This window comes from Typopeltis vanoorti, chromosome 22 (assembly GCF_054136105.1).
Source record: "Typopeltis vanoorti isolate ZY-2024b chromosome 22, IOZ_Tvanoo_1.0, whole genome shotgun sequence".
NCBI lineage: Eukaryota > Metazoa > Arthropoda > Arachnida > Uropygi > Thelyphonidae > Typopeltis > Typopeltis vanoorti.
Genome location: NC_143570.1, coordinates 96179324 through 96197345, shown reverse-complemented (window position 1 = coordinate 96197345; position 18022 = coordinate 96179324). Strand labels below are relative to the sequence as shown.

The 18022-nt window shown below is 36.0% G+C and overlaps 1 protein-coding gene across 2 annotated transcripts in view; it reads right to left on the bottom strand.

Moving 5' to 3' along the window:
- Positions 1–18022, bottom strand: part of LOC150094577 (epithelial sodium channel subunit gamma-like) — a 391842-nt gene that overhangs the window by 23895 nt on the left and 349925 nt on the right. For both annotated transcript variants that reach the window (XM_090412252.1, XM_090412253.1), the window contains one exon: positions 17367–17442. In XM_090412252.1, coding sequence (XP_090268378.1) covers positions 17367–17442 — 76 coding nt within the window. The remainder of the gene's footprint in view (positions 1–17366; positions 17443–18022) is intronic.

Sequence of the window (18022 nt, the reverse complement as noted above, 5' to 3'; positions counted from 1 at the left end):
TCGGCCAGACGTAAGTCAATACATTAAATCAACAGAGTTATAGGGGTTATGGACTTAATTGTAATAAGTATACTGTCATTTTAATTTTTAAACCCCTTATAAAACTGTACTGTGCATTGGTGCCACTATAAAACAGGAGAATAATTTCCCAAATCTTTCTCCACAATCACATCTTCATTACCTCCCCAATATGAAGGTCCAGGCTTCAGCTCTTCTGGTGTAACCTTTCTTTTTTTGATGAAAATGTCCAATGTGCTTTGCTTATTCCTTTTCTTCTTTTCATCATAAATTTTTTTATAGCAATCAAATGCATCACATACTTTCCTTTCTACTAATAAGTAGTATTCAACATTGGGTCAACTATGTTTTCAGCCATTTTGAGAACATTGCTAACTGCAGAGAATATATCTGAAAGACTATTCACTGTAAATTGTTTAACTATCTCTTCTTGTTTCTATTTTCCCTCTTCCTTTTCTCATTCTTCCTCTTCTGCAACACGTTGTTCCTCTAGTATCGACCAATTCTTCGCTGATGAACTCTTCAGGGGCACTTACTATGAGTTGAACTATGTCGTCATCATTCACTTCAAAATTGAGATTGTTTGCTAGGCCCACTATTTCTTAACTCAATTTACAACGTTCTTCACTATTTCCAAAACTGTGCTCAAACCCTTTTTAATGTCTTCTTCCAAAAGCCACTCATGCGTTGAGAGGTCACTTCGTCCCAAGCCAGAACAATATTTTTAATAGCATGATAAATATTGAATGCTTTCCAGAATTGGATGAGAGTCTGGTCATTTCCTTCAATGGCAGAAATGGCTTGTATAAAAGTTCGCCACAGATAATAAGCCTTAAACTGCAAGTACTCCTGGATCCATAAGTTGGATCAATAAAGTAGTGCTTGGAGGGAGACACATGACCTTGAAATTGGGGTGAAGATCACCGATGTAAGGTTAGGTTACCTGAAGCATTATCTAGAATTAGTAAAATTTTAAATTCTATATTTTCTTTCCATTTCACTTGCATAACAGTTGATTAAGGCATCTACAAACAATTTTTGAGTCATCCACGTCCGATAATGAACTGGAAGAGTATGCTTCCTAATGTTTTTGAAGGCTCGTGGATTCTCACTGTGCTATATCATAAATGGCTTCAGTTTACATTCAGCTACATTACCCCCTAACAGAAACAAAATATGGTCCTTAAGAGCTTTGAAACCAGGCATAGATTTTAGATATTTGTAGATGAATATCTGCTCAGGCATTTTTTTCCAATTAACATTATGCAGCGCAAAACGCTGTTTGAGTCTCTTGAACCAATCGGAAGAAGCATTGAATTCATAGTTGTAATCGGGTCCTGCTTTCTCCTTGATCATGTTGAAGAGACTTAGTGCCTTAGCAGTTATGGTCATAGTGCTAAGGGCTTTTGATTAAATCTACATTTTTGATCTGATTTGATTAAATCGACAATAGGACCTTGTTGTTGCTTCGTCACTATTGTCGATTTAATCAAATCAGATCCTTTCACAGCCTCTACTATTTTATCCCTATTTTTCAAGATGGTCATCACTGTAGAATGAGATCATCTGAAGTCATGTGCAATCACATTGACAGGCTTACCAGCTTCATGTTGCTTTATAACTTGCAACTATGTTTCAAGATCAATTGATCGCCTCTTTTTCTGTGATTCTTCACTAAGTTTTTTGATTGGGTGTGTAGGGGCCATGTTGCACAATATTTAACGATAAATACACAAATAACCTATTTCTCAAACATAAAATCAACAGAGGAACTGTTGAAGACACATGCTGACTGCCAAGGGAGGTTGCCACTGCACATGATGCTAAAGAGAAACCTTTTTACTTTACACTTGCTTGCATCTTGTTCAAAAGTATAGTCGAACATGTTATTTATTCTTTTATTGGATCATGGACATATCTTCGAACGGATGTAACTTAAATGGACATAAGTCGAGGGGATGAACGTACTTTGCTTTCTTGCATTTTTCTCTGTATTCTGTAAGAGCACAAGCTGACTTACTTGCAGGACATTTCAATATGCTTTCCTCCTGTCCTTCACTACCTTTATATCTTCCTGATCCACCACAGAGTTCTGATTTTTCTATCCTTTCTGGCTGAATCAATCTATGTTTTCTTCAGGATTTGCCAATGAATCTCTAAGGTTTGGTTCTTGTTTTCAAACTCTTTCATTTTTTCTTGAAGGATGTTTGTGTATTTCAGTCTACAGTTCCTCTGAAAGCTGCTCAACCTTGATTTATTTTAAAACATTCTTACACACTCTTCTTTTCAATATGAAATCCAATTTTATCCTACTCAAAACTAAATAGTGATCACTTCCTATTTCAAAGACTCTGTATTATGCTCTTGTGTCCTGAACCAGTGGGAAAACATTGCTATCAACTATAACATAGTTAATGAGAGTTTTCTTATTTCTTGCATCTTCTCTCTCTCTGTGAATTTGTGTACATTTTTATGTTGGAACAATTTGCTAGTAATAACTAATCCATGTCCCGAACAGAAATCCAGAAATTTACCATTATTATTAGCTTTGCACTTTTCTCGAAATTTTCCCCAAACATTTCTATATATCTGATAATCATTACTACTGTTTAGATCTTCAACAGGGACCAACTTTTCTTTTTCACTGGGTGATCTGCCTTCTCTTATGTCTCAAAAATTCCTCCATTTCTTCTTTGGTGGAACCTTCTGTGGGACTATAAGCACAAATAAATTTCATTGTTCGATTCCCAATTCTGATATTTTATCTTGTCATTGCCAGAACAAGAACACTTCTGCGATTGCAACATCCCAATTCGAACATTTAAACAACAAAAAATGCAACAACCAAAAGAAAAACAGAATGCAAAATACAAGAAAAACAGAAATAGCAGTCCACAAATCAACAAGGCCATGATATACAGTTACACCCCAAGTTACATAACATGCGACTTAGATACATTCGGAGTTATGTAATAAATCTACTAGTGCATATGAATAAGTTACCGGCTTTGCGCAGTTGCATCTTTGACAGCCTTATAGCAGTACAGTAGTAGATGCCTCGCACACTTAGTTCAGTCACTTGTTATCACTGCTAGTTTCATTGTTTTTTTAACCCTTAAAATGGAATGCAAACGCAAAACCGAATGTCCATGCATTAAATCTAAAAACCAAAGGTCTGCAATTACATTAGAAGAAAAGCTGAAAAAAATTCGTATGTATGAAGGCAGGAAAATTCTATCAAAAATAGCTCAGGATATAAATTCGACCTATTTCGACAGTGAATATAATAGTGAAGGATAAAGTTCGCACTGTTGAAAGCACAAAAGGTGCGGTAGCGTTGAAGGGCATGATTGTTACCAAGAAGAGGCTGGGCCCGATATCAGAGATTGAGAAATTGTTGTCTCACTGGATCGATGATCTGACACAGAAGCGGATACTGTTAAGTTTACTGATTATCGAGGAGAAGGTTATGTCCTTATATAAGAGGGATGCATGCAAGCAATCGAGGAATATGGTGGTAAGAGGAGTAATGTATGGGGGACTCAATGATCCGTGGTGTTCAAGATAGGATGCGTGAGGAGTGTTTGCCAGAAGGAACGATAGAAAGTGTGCCTATGGCAATTAGGAGAGGTGAAGGAGTGGATGAGATGATTGTGATGGTGGGAACAAATGACTTGAGTGGTGGTGTGAATAGGGCAGTGAGAAATATGAGATTCTTGCTTGAGGCTGTACGAAAGAAGACACAGAGAGGAAAGATAGTGTGTGTGTTGCCTAGGTATGATAATGTCGAGCTGAGCAGAAGAGCGGTGATTTGAATGGCATAACAGCGAGAATGTGTCAGAAGAGAGGATTCGAATATGTGGATGCTTGGAGTGTGTTTGAGAGCAGACAGGAATTGTATGCGAGAGACCGCCTGCATTTGAATGAGGAAGGACGTAGGCATCTGGAGAGATTGCTGTTTTGAATGAGTCAGTGTGTCCCAGTGTGGATGGTATCAGGGGTGGCCTCTTGTGGGAATGGGTACTTGGGAGGAGGCAGACGACATCAGGTAACGCTGAGCCCAGTGGAGTCTAGAGGGGATAATGCTGGGTATAGAAACAATGGCATTTTTATGCTTTATACCAGGGGTGGCCAACCTTTTATAGTTCATGCGTCAATTTTTTCATTTTTAAGTTAAGATGCGCCATGCAAACTTATGCCACTTTTCAGCCCTTTTAAAATAAGATAATATGGATATATTTAACAGTTATGCATAAATGACTTATTATATATATGGTAATATAGACACTTTTAGCAGGTTTGAATTAAATGATTTCATATAAATCCTTTGATTTATTATTTATTTTATTGAGACTTTTGAAATTGCTTTGCTTTTGCTATGCTTGTAGTGTTTGGAGTTAAATCAGTTACAGAAAGCATCAAACAGTTTTTCAAATTTGAATCAGTCAGTCGCGACCGTAGTTTGTTCTTAATCATTTTCATTGATGAAAATGCTTGTTTGCATCTGTATATAGTTCTAAAACTCTGAGTCAATTTTCTCAGGTCTGGAAAATGTTCAAATGATCATCAGAAATTAATTATATCAGAAGTATCTGGGAGTGATGGAAGTTCATTGAATTTCATTTTCAATAAAGAATTGGTTCTGAGATCAGTAAGTTCCATTTGTATGTTACTAGAGATCGTCAAGATGTTTTGCTCAGTAAGTGAAAAGGGATTTATAAATGCAAGTATGCAGTCTTCTTCTTCGGCAAAATCGCTAAAACGACTGTTAAAGAACTCTTGTAATAATCTGAGTTTCTCAGTATATTCTGTAAAGTTGCCATTATCTTCAATAGATTCACTATGTTCTTTTAAATGTGGAAATTGACTTAAATCCCCGTTTTCTAACTGGGAGATGAACAGTTTTAATATCATTTTGAATGCACTGATGTCATTTACTAAGCTAGGAAACAATTTGTTCTTGCCCTGCAGTTTCATATTTAGATCACTGAAGTGGCTGGTACATCAACTAAAAATGCTAAATCAAATAGCCATTTCTCATCACACAACAGGGCTTTTTCCTCATGCAGCTCATCCTTCTCTTCCAGAAAATTACGAACACTTTCTTTCAGCTTCCAAAATCTACTGAGAACTTGTCCTTTAGAAAGCCAGCACACCTCACAATGAAGGATGAGTTCATCATATTCCATATCTAACAGTTCACAATATTCTCTGAATTCTTTCTGTTTAACCCTCTTGCTCTAATTTTATTCACACACTTTACTGGTATCATAACATGCTTCAAATTTAGAGTTTTCCCACATCATGTAAAATACAGTGATACTTTAGTACAGAACAACCTAAAAACCTTTCAAGTAAAGTTAAAGTCCCAGAAACTCTACCTACCATTGACGGTGCTCCATCAGTGCAAACACTGATGAGCTTACTAGAATCTAGTTGTTGATTTTCTAGACATGACTTTACTTTGTCAAATATGTCTGACCCTCTTGTTTTTCCATGAAGTGACTCAAGACTGATAAGTTCTTCAAAGATATTAAAATTACTCTCAATTCCACTTATAAAAATGCTTAATTGGGCTACATCACATATATCAGCTGATTCATGCAAGGCTAAAGAAAAGAACGAACAAGGATGAACATGGACTTTCAATTGCTCATTAACATCATGGTAAAGTTCTTCGATGTGTCTTGTAATTGTTTGCTTGGACAGAGCAATTTAGTTTACTTTTCTTTCAACATTCTTATCACCTAACATTTTGCAAATTTTTCGAGACAGGGCTTAACAACTTCCTCTCCATCAGAGAAAGGCTTGTGTTTTTTAGCCAACACAAAGGCAACTTCATAAGATGCCTCCAGCATTGCCACACTTTCACAACTTCGTTTCACAAATATATTTTGTCTCTTTTTTTTTTATTTCTTCCTTTTTCTTAACTACATTCTTTCTGCAACTCAGACCCAGGAACTAACTTCAGTTTTTCTTCTAATTCAGCTTGATGTTTTCTATAGTGTCTGTTAAGATCATGTCTTCTATTATCTGAGAGAGTGCTTTCACAAACAATGCACAACGGTTTTCCCGAAGGACCCACAATAAATAAGAACTCATTTTCCCACAGTTCATCAAACTGGCACTTGCTATCACCTTCTGCTTTTCTTCTGCTCATTTTATTTTGCAAAGTAATGAGTAACTGACTGTAAAAATAATTATCCCAAAAAGTAAAGCTTATTATTAAATGATTTATTTAAATTATTTTATCGTTTTTAACATTATGAACATTCAAAAACAGTTCTACAGGTTTAAGATAAGATTCCTGTTTTCATGAAGGCCTAATGCAGTTCTGTAAGTTTAAAAATCATATATATATATTTTTTTTTCATAGAGAGTTTTCGTCTCTCTCTCATAATATATTATGTCCAATGAAATACAAGATTGCTTCCTGTCATAAAACGCTCGATCAGCTGGCAATCACACACACACACACACGACCCAAACATCCTCATTACGAAAGCTTTGCTGATGATCAGTTAAATTTTAGGAATAAATCTACTATACGTAAATAAAAAGGAAAGATATTGTATAAAAAAACATAAAAACACACACATACAAATACACTGAATAATTGCAGGTTTCAGTAATCAGCAAATTAGTTGAGCGTGAAAGAACTTGACATACGCGTTCAAAATGAAAAACATTATTTTTAAATTTACAGAACTATATTAAGCCTTCATTAAAACAGAAATCTTATCTTAAACTTAAAGAACTGTTAATAAAAGCATATAAATTCGAAAACACAGGATTGTTCAGTCACATCAAATCAGAAGTTCATCGAACATTACGACACAAGAGTCAGCTGTAAATTGATTGAGTAACCGGTGACGCATGTCAGCATTTGCCGGTGCCTGTTGCTTCAAGATCAAACAAGTATAATAAATGTGCACTCTAGAATTCAGTGGTAGGTTAAATGTCTGTTTATATATATATATATATATATATATATATATAAATCATATAGAAAATTTTTAAAAATTTTTCTCTGGGGGCTCAGTGCGCCACTTCTAATTATGCGATGCGCCACTTTTGGCGCATGCACCATAGGTTGGCCACCCCTGCTTTATACCAATGCCAGGAGTATTCGGAATAAAGGAGAGGAATTGGTGGCATTGATAGCATCAGCCTGGCCAAAGATTATTGGGATCACAGAGACGTGGTTGGCAGAAGAGGATATAATAACAGGAATAGAAGTTGCTGGGTAGAGCAATTTTCGGCAGGATAGGAAGGGAAAGCGTGGTGGTGGAGTACTGCTTATGATAAGTGATGACCTATGTCCTCTAAGAGTGGAGGCTTTGGAAGGCTGTGACACTAATGATTTTGAAAGCATATGGTGTGAGGCAGAGGTGGGCAAGACAGGATATTTAGTGGGGTGTTGCTACAGACCAAGGAGTACAAAGGATGGGGACCAGGAGATGTTGAGACAGTTGAGCATGACAAGTGCAAGAAGAATGATTGTTATGGGAGATTTTAACTACAGCAGTATAAATTGGGGAAAGAAAGATGCATGTATCAATAAGGGAATGGAATTTCTAGAATTTTTGAGGGACAAATGTCTTAGGCAACATGTAATAGAGGGAACAAGAGGTTCAAGAGTTTTGGATTTCTTTATAGCATCAGAAGAGCTGATAATAACGGAGATGACATTTCTCCCACCAGTTGGAGAGATTGACCATATGGTTTTGACTTGGAAAATGAATAGACATGCAGGAGTATCAAAGAGACGGGAACATATGTGGAATTATAAAGCAGGTGATTAGAATAGTCTTAGACATCAACTTGGGGAAGTTTTATGGAGGGAGGAATTGGAAGGCCGGGAAATTGTGAAGGAATGTTTGTTAGCAGCAATGGTAAGCTGTATTCCACAAGTGAAGAAGAGGACACAAATTGGAGTAAAGAGGATGACAAACAATACTAAACAGGAGCTACATGCAAAAAAGAGGCTATGGAAGAGATATAAGGAGACAGGTGAAGAGAAGATGCATGAAGAATATAAGACACATGCCAGAAGAATGACTAGTATGGTAAGGAAGGCAAAACTGAAATATGAGAAAAGATTGGCCCTTAGATCCAAGGAAAATCCCAGGGAATTATTTAGCTATGTGGCCAGTAGGAGGAGAAATGACTATGGAAGAATGACATTGAGGGATAAAAATGAGAATACAGTGACTGATGCAGAGGACATAGTGGAATTGTTCAATGAACACTTTATTGGAGTATTTCATCCTGGAGGAGTCAATTTGAATACCAGAGGGATAGAGCAGGTTCGAGGTTTAGAGGAGAGTGTGTTCCACATACTGAGTACTCTGGATGTTAGTAAAGCTGTGGGACTGGATGGTATTTCACCACAAGTTTTGAGAGAACGTGCTAATTGAAAAGCCAGGTCAGTGCCCTTGACCTGGCTTTTCAATGAAAGTCTGGCTGCGGGAAAGGTGCCCATGGAATGATAGTGATAGTGCTGTTGCATAAGGATGGTAGCAGACTGGAAGTGTCTAATTATCGGCCAGTTTGCATGTCATCAGTAATTGTTAAGATCTTGGAGAAAGTAGTGAGGGACCGTATACAGCATTGGGAAGATGAGGATAATGTTATCTGTAAGAGTCAACATGGATTTGTGAAGGGGCACTCTTGTTTTAGCAATATGCTAGCCTTTTATAATAAAGTTACAAGAACATTAGATGAGGGGAAGGAGACTTAGCGAAGGCATTTGACAGGGTGCCACATGATAAGCTGATATTTAAGTTGCAGCACATGGGTCTGGATGTCAGATTGGTCAATTGGATTCAGGATTGGCTGTCTGATAGGTATCAGAGAGTTGTGTATGGTGGAGCAGTTTCAAGGAGGAAGAGGGTTAGAAGTGGGGTCACACAGGGCTCAGTACTAGGACCTATATTGTTTATTCTTTATATCAATGACATTGTCAGTGGATTGCAAGAGGATAGGGCAGGTTTGAGGTTTAGAAGTGCAGGAGGAGAGTGTGTTCCAGATGCTGAGTACTCTGGATGTCAGTAAAGCTGTGGGACTGGATGGTATTTCACCACGAATTTTGAGAGAATGTGCTAAAAAACTGACAGCTCCTTTGACCTGGCTTTTCAATGAAAGTCTGGCTATGGGAAAGGTGCCCAGGGAATGGAAGGAAGGTAAGATAGTGCCATTGCATGAGGGTGGTAGCAGACTGGAAGTGTCTAATTATAATCCAGTTTGTGTTTCATCAGTTGTTAAGATCTTGGAGAAATTAGTGAGTGACCGTATACAGCATTGGGAAGATGAGGGTAATGTTATCTGTGAAAGACAACATGGAATTGTGAATGGTGGATCTTGTTTTGGTAATATGCTAGCCTTTTGTAATAAAGTTACAAGAGCAATAGATGAGGGAAAGGCATGTACTGCCATTTTCTTGGATTAAGCGAAGGCATTTGACATGATGCCACATGATAAGCTGATATTTAAGTTGCAGCACATGGGTCTGGATGTCAGGTTGGTGAACTGGATTCAGGATTGGCTGTCCGATAGGTATCAGAGAGTTGTGTATGGTGGGGAAGTTTCAAGCAGGCAGAGGGCTATAAGTGGGATCCCATAGGGCTCAGTACTGGAACTTATACTGTTTAATCTGTATATCAATGACATTGTCAGTGGATTGCAAAGGAATAGGTAGTTGTTTACAGATGATGTGAAGCTGGGAAGGGTTATTAGTAATAGTGCAGATGTGGTAGCACTACAAGAGGATTTGAATAAGCTAGATAGATGGGCAAATGAATGGGGTTTCAGTTTAATGCAGCAAAATTTAAGGTCTTGAGGTTTGGGATGAGATGATTGGGATGGCAGGCACAAATTACTTGAGAGGCAGTGTAATTGGGATGGTGAGAGATCATCTGTAGATCATGCTTGAGGTTGTACAGAAGAAAACTCAGAGAGGGAAAATAGTGTGTGTGTGTTTCCCAGCTATGATAATAATGAGCTGAGTAGAAGAGCATTAATAATGAATAGCATGATAGCCAGAATGTGTCAGAAGAGAGGATTGGAATATGTGGATGCTTGGAGGGCATTTGAGGACAGAAAGGAACTGTATATGAGATCACTTACATTTGAATGAGAAAGGATGTGGGTTTCTGGAGAGATTACTGTTATCTGAATGAGTCACTGTGTCATTGCAGAGAAACTAGAATTACCAGGGTGGATGGCAGCAGGAATGGCCTTTTGTGAGAACAGGTGCCAGGGAGAAGAGGGAAATAGATCAGGTGAGAAATGACAGGGGTATAGCATTTTTTGGCAGGATAGGAAGGGAAAATGCATTGTTGGAGAACTGCTTATAATAAGAGATGACTTATTTCCTCTAAGAGGCTTTGGATGGCATTGAAAGCATATGGTGTGAGGTAGAGGAGGGCAAGACAGGATATTTAGTGGGGTGTTGCTACTAGCCAAGGAACACAGAGGGTGGAGAGGAGATGTTTAGGCAGTTGAGCTTGGCAAGTGCAAGAAGAGTGACTGTTATGGGAGATTTTAACTACAGCAGTATAAGATGGGAATCTGGAGAGATTGCTGTTCTCTGAATGAATCACTGTGTCAATGCAGAAAAACTAGAATTACCAGGATGGATGATAGCAGGGATGGTCTCTTGTGGAAATAGGTGCCTGGGAGAAGGAGGAATAAATCAGGCAACACTGAGTCCAGTGGAGGCTGGAGGAGATAATGATAAGTATAGAAACAGTGAAATTTTTATTCTTTATACTAATGCCAAGAGTTTCTGGAATAAAGGAGATGAAATGGTTACACTGATAGCATCAACCTTTTCATATATTATTGGATTCTCTGAGACATGATAGACGGAAGATGATATATAGGAATAGAAGTGACAGGGTACAGCATTTTTTGGCAGGATAAAAAGGGAAAACGCAGTGGTGGAGTACTGTTTATGATAAGTGATGACTTATGTCCTTTAAGAATGGAGGCATTGACACTAATGGTTTGGAAAGCATATGGTTTGAGATAGAGAGGGGCAAGATAGGATATTTAGTGGGTTGTTGCTACAAGCCAAGAAACACAGAGAGTGGGGAGATGTTTAGACAGTTGAGTTTGGCATGCAAGAAGAATGATTGTTATGGGAGATTTTAACTATAGCAGTATTAATTGGGAAGAGGAAATTGAATGCAATATTAAGGGAATGGAATTTCTAGAATTCCCGAGGTACAAATGTCTTAGGCAACATGTAATAGAGGGAACAAGAGGTTCAAGAGTTTTGGATTTGGTCATAGCATCAGAAGAGCTGATAATAACTGAGATGACATATCTCCCCCCAGTTGGAGAGAGTGACCATGTGGTTTTGACTTGGAAGATGATAGACATGCAGGAGTATCAAAGAGAAGGGAACATGTGTGGAATTATAAAGTGGGTGATTATAATAGTCATAGATATCAACTTGGAGCAATTCCATGGAGAACTGAATTGGAAGGCTGAGATACCATTAGTGCTTGGAAAATTGTGAAGGAATATTTGTTAGCGGTATAGTAAGCTGTATACCATGATTGAAGAAGAGGACACAATTTGGTGTAAAGTGGATGACAAACAATATCAAACAGGAACTACAGGTGAAAAAGAGGTTATGGAAGAGATACAAGGAGAGGGGTGGAGAGCAGATCCATGAAGAATATAAGACTCAGGCCAGGAGAGAGACTACTATGGTAAGGAAGGCAAAACTGGAATATGAGAAGAGACTGGCCTTAAGATCCTAAAAAAATCCAAGGGAATTTTTTAGCTATGTGGCCAGTAGAAGGAGAAATGACTGTGGAAGATTGACATTGTGGGATAAAAATGGGAATAGAGTGACCAATGCAGAGGACATAGTAGAATTGTTCAATGAACACTTTATTGGAGTATTTCATTCTGGAGGAGTCAGTTCTAATGCTAGAGGGATAGGGCAGGTTCAAGGTTTAGTGGTACAGGAGGACAGTGTGTTTCAAATACTGAGTACTCTGGATGTCAGTAAAGCTGTGGGACTGGACGGTATTTCACCATGGGTTTTGAGAGAACGTGCTAAAGAACTGACAGCTCCGTTGACTTGGCTATTCAGTGAAAGTCTAGCTATGGAAAAGGTACCAAGGTATAATAATAATAATAATAATAATAATAATAAAAAGAATAAGATTAGTTATATGTTATACAAAAAAAAATGTATAATCCTCATTGTTAATATTAGAACAATACAAGTTGTAAACACATAATATATAAGCAAAACGAATTATTATTAAATTTTTTTTTATTGATATCTAATGTAGAAGATATACCATATATGCAGCAACTTGTAAACAGAAATTTAAACAGTAGAATTGCACCTTAAGATTCTATCTTTGCAAGGGGATATTCCAATATATCCAGAATTATTTTTTTTTAAAAAATTTCATTAAAGTTCATAATACCATATTCTAGTCTCTTTCAAAGTACTCTCCATGAAAGTCAATGCAGTTGTCTCACCATTTTTCCAATGCTGAAAAGAGTTCTGGAACTGTTCAACTGGAATACTGTTTGTGATCTCCAATGACTTTTCTTTCATTTTATCGCCATGAACAAATCAATGCCTTTTCATGGTTTTCTTTATCCGTAGCAATAAAAGAGGTCACAGAGAGAGAGAGAGAGAGCGGGCGAGCGAGAGATTGGCTGAAATGATCCTCTGTAATTGGGTGATTGATTCTCTGTGAGCAAACAAAGTACAAATTTAGCACACACATATTTCATTTGCAAATCATCTGTTAAAATTTGCTGGCACGAACTCCATGACAAATTTGTCAGTTTCTGAAGAAACTTGCTCAATGGTCTGTCTATGATCTTCATTGATTGCCTGGCAAATCTGTTCGATGTTTTTATAATTTGTGCCTGTTGAAGGTCAGCTAGATGTGCATAAGCTTATATGAATATATATGTGGTTGGTCTTCAATAGTTAACAATAGTTTCACATGCAGTTTTACCCAAAAGAAAACAAAATTTCATGCACAGTCTCTGTTCCTTGTGGTCAGCCATCACAAAATAGCCAAAAAGTCCAAATTAACTGAAATCACAGATTCCAGTTATTTTGGGGTATACCTCCTTATATATACAAAATTTTAGATGCATGTAGATACATATAACTTATGCATTATGTTCTTGTATGCAGATATGTACACATGTATATAATGTAAATAGTAGATATGAATAATAAATTTTGTGAGAAACATTTTTTTTTGTACTAACTAAATGTACAAAAAAGGCAGGCTCACCCCACCACCAGACAGAGCCATAATCTCAGCAGTGACAGGCAAAAACCTACCAGAAGCAGAGCATCTAATATATATCCAACATGGGAGGCAGACCCAAACGTGGAGATACTAAGGCAGAAGCAATAGGAGAGGTCATATTTACCTACAGGAGTTGCCAACAGGTGTACCACCTTATTATTGAATTACTCTGGATTTAGAGAAAGATGTTGGAAGTTTATTTTTCACTTGGTTAGACTATAATAAATTTAGTTTAATCCTTTATCCAAGTGTAAGCAAACAAAGTTTGTGCCTGAAAATATCTTCAGGACTGAGGTAAGGTAGTGCAACACCAAGCAACTCCGAGCAAAGGTGGACCAAGCTCTCATCATTTCTTGTCTCAGCATCTCCCATAATGCAAAGCATATCTCCTTGCAGACATGTATACTGCTATGCATTAAAGGAAGGGCCACTACCCAGACCAGTTTCAACTTTTATTGAGGTCTTGTCAGTGGGAGGCAGACCCAAACATGAAGATACTAAGGCAGAAGCAATAGGAGAGGTATTGGTTGCCTGGTGTTGCACTACCTTACCTCAGTCCTGAAGATATTTTCAGGCACAAACTTTGTTTGCTTACACTTGGATAAAGGATTAAACTAAATTTATTATAGTCTAACCAAGTGAAAAATAAACTTCCTACAGTTAATTCTCTTTTTACGTTTTTTTTTTTTTTTTTTTTTTACATGATTTTGAAATAATATGGTTTAGAAAACAAAAGCAAATTTATTTTGATTTAACATGGTTCAAATGGCGCTTATATTTAAAATTTCTGTTTGAATTCAGTTCTGTTAAAAAGGATATTTCAATTATAATTATCATTTCCTAGTATAGTACACATGTACTTCAAAATGAATTTTGGGGAACCCCTCTCGATGTTTTAAATATCAGGGATTACTTGACACCAAGAATGTAGATAAATGCCAAGTAGAATTTATATAGTGAAATCACAAAAAAGTGTTGGTGGCTTTAACCAGCTAAGGATCGTATGACTCTATTATTTTGTAGCAATGCTTCAGGAGATCATGTATTAAAATCATTACTCATTAATCGATCCCTAAGATTGTGGGCAATGAAAGGTGTGAATTTTAACACATTACCAGTGCACTGGAATGCAAATAAAAAAGGTTGGGTTAGAAAAGAAATTTTTAATGAATGGTTCCATCAATGTTTTGTTCCAGAAGTTAAATGCTGTTTGATGAAAAAATATCTGGACTTTAAAGTTTTATTGATTGCAGACAAAGTGCCTGTCCATCCTGTTTTAGAACATCCAAATGTGGAATTTAGTTTTCTGCCACCTAATACAACATCCTTAATACAACCACTAGACCAGATTGTGATCGCTACCTTCAAAACTTACTACACAAGAAGAACATTTCAATACATTTTGGATAAACTAGATAAGGATAATTTACTGACATCATTGATGCAAGGATGAAATTTTCTATTTTGGATTGCATCAAACTTGCTAAGCTGACGTTATCAGAATTGAAACCATCGACTTTAAATGCATGCTGGAAAGCTACTTCGCAACAATGTGTGAAAAAGAAAAATCCTGTACCTTTGAATACAACTGAATATTCCAATATTATCAGATTAGCACATGCAGTTGGCAGAGAAGGATTTGATGATTTTTCGTCTTCAGATATTGAAAAATTGATGGTTGACAAGTCTGTTAGTGATGATGAAATAATAGAAGTTGTCCTTGAGAATCTTGCTGAAAAAGAAAAAAGCAATGATGAGAATGAAGTGATTCTGTTCACTGCAGGATTATTTAAAGAAGTGCTTCAAATGGCTAGTAAAATTGCAAAGTCATTTTCTTACACGTGATCCAAATACTGAATGAGCTGAACAGTTTAAACGTGAACTGGAGTCATGTATGTGCAATATGAAGAATTATACAAAGATCTAGTCAAAACAGGATTTCAACAATTAATTACAGACTTCGTGGTAAAAAAAAAAAAAAAATCAACCTTCAGAATTACTGGAAATTAGTACTAATTTCGTTCCTTTTACTGAAGAAAACATTTCAACATTGCAGTATGAACAGGATGGCCAAAGTGTTTCAAGTGATGAAAGTGATTTAATTCCAGTCTCACACAAAAGAATGCAGCTACTGCCAGAAAGTGACGGCGAATAAAATTTAACTAATAACCATATGCGCAGGTGTATTTGGACCTTTTCGAATATCTGTTTTATTAGTGTGCATTATATATATATATATATATATATATATATAATATATATATAATGCACATTATATATATATAATATATATATAATGCACATTATATATATATAATATATATATAATGCACATTATATATATATATATATATATATATATAATGCACATTATATATATATATATATATATAATGCACACACATATATATATATATATGTTTTGTTTGAAAATAAGTCATCGTTCATATCGTGTTTTCACATCTGGAACCATTCTTCTATTTTTTCATATGCACTGTATTCTTCTCTACACGGTTTTCATTTACACGGGTTTTTCTGGAACCAATCCACTGTGTAAATGGAGAATTGGGTGTATTGTAGATATTGTTTGATCACACTTTGTCAAACTAGAAAAAAAAATGTACACTTTAACATTCTATCATATATCCTTGTGTAATTGTGAACTATAGCAGTAAATGTGATCATAGTGGTATTATTATTACTATATCAGTCGCACATTATGCAAATTATAATGATATCAATTAGAATCTGTTCTTGAATCACATGAAAGAAAATATAGTATTATTGCTAAAATTGCACATTATATGTATATAATTTATTTGAAACATAATAAAGTGTTGAAAAAAAAATTATTTACTATACACCATCTTCCAATAATTGTCCTGACACTCCCCCCCCCATTATTTGAAGTTATGGATGCATTATCTATGCAGTATTGTCTTTATCTGTAAATAATCCTGTGCTCTTTGAGCAAGAGAAAAACAAAGGAAATTAAGAATGTGAATGAAGACCAGGTGAAGAAAAGGCCTAGGAAAACCATTCTTTTGGGGTTGAAATTGGAAGTATTAGTATAAACATTCAAAGAACCATGGGACTGAGTAATTCTACAGTGAGAACCATTTGTGATAATGACAATACAATTCATAAGAGTGTCCACGTATTTCAGTATGACCAGAGTAATGAAATCTCAATCTCATGCAATTGAGAAAATGGACATGGACAGGATGCTGGGGATGCTGGCTATATGGATCAAGCATCAGAATGATAGCCCTGGTATAACCCAAGAATTCATTGTCACATTGTGTTCAATCCCATTTCAATCTTTATTGAGGCCCCATTAGTGGGAGCAAGACCTAGAAGAGATGCCAAGGTTGAATTAATGCATACAAGAAACAGCCAAAAATTTGTACAAAGATCTGACAGAGGATGAAAACAAACAACAATTCTGCTACAAGTTACATGTGGTTTGACTACTATAAAAGTTTCTATGCATTCCACAATCCCAAAAGGACTAGTTAAGCTACAGCTTAATATCGCATTGCTGCTGAAGAATCTCTTCAAAGAAAGACAGCAGAAGAAGGTTACACATCGAGAGGTTAGAATCTGAAGTTGAAAACTGCAAGTCAGGTTTCCATTAAGAGATGCTTGAAAAAGTGGCCTTCAACTTCAGCAAGCCAGATTAAGATGTGGTTACATTGTAGTAATCATCAAATTAAAGAATAGTTCTTTGTTTTTGCTTAATAATTCTTTATTTTATACATACTGAATATTTTATTTCCTGCTATTATGCCTTAATATGTATGAAAAATAAGCTTGAAATATTGGAATTTTGGTCATTTGGGAACATAATCTCTGCTATCCCATGTTATAAGTCTCATGTTTTATGTGTTTTCAATATATGCAGCAAATCTTGAGAACTCAACCTCCACAAATAACAAGAGTTGCCTGTGTGATTGATGATTCATATTTTTATTCTTATGAGGAATAAAAGATAAAATAAAAAAATAATTAATTTTAAATTATATAATATCAACTTACTTCATATTTTGGCAAATATCTGAAGGATAAGATATCTATAGGATCAAAATTTACAACAATCTTTATGTTACTGCACCTATGAATGGGTAATCAATCATTACTATACTATTCTGATGTTTAAATGATATTTAGATATTAAATAAGTCCAATAAGAAATAATTTATTTATTATAATAATAATTACTTATAAAATAAAGTATTAATATAGGAAATAATAAAATTCAGAGTGAAGTCTTCTGCAAGAAGACTTACTCCTTTTCCAACCTGAAGCCAATCAATCAATCCAATACCTGTTCTTACTGTGGCTTCTTGCTCCCTATACAAGTTGGCTATCAACCAAATAGTGTGTTGAGGAATTGGCCATGCAAGGGTTTATATTTCCACTGCACAAACTGGTTATTTGCTGTTCTAACTTAGAATAAAATTTATTTCCTATTGATTTTAGTAGACCTTCTTGTAAATGGCTTGGAGCATTTGATGGTTATCACTGATGCAATTTTTTAAACCAATTTCTTCTAATTCAGCAGTTTGTCTCACTTACATCAGACCTTGTCCATTTATTCTTCTTGGGAGATACAGAAAGTCAACATCACTTTGGATGTAATGCATGGGGCACAGTAATTAATTTTCAAGATTCATGCAATTTGGGTCTTCTTT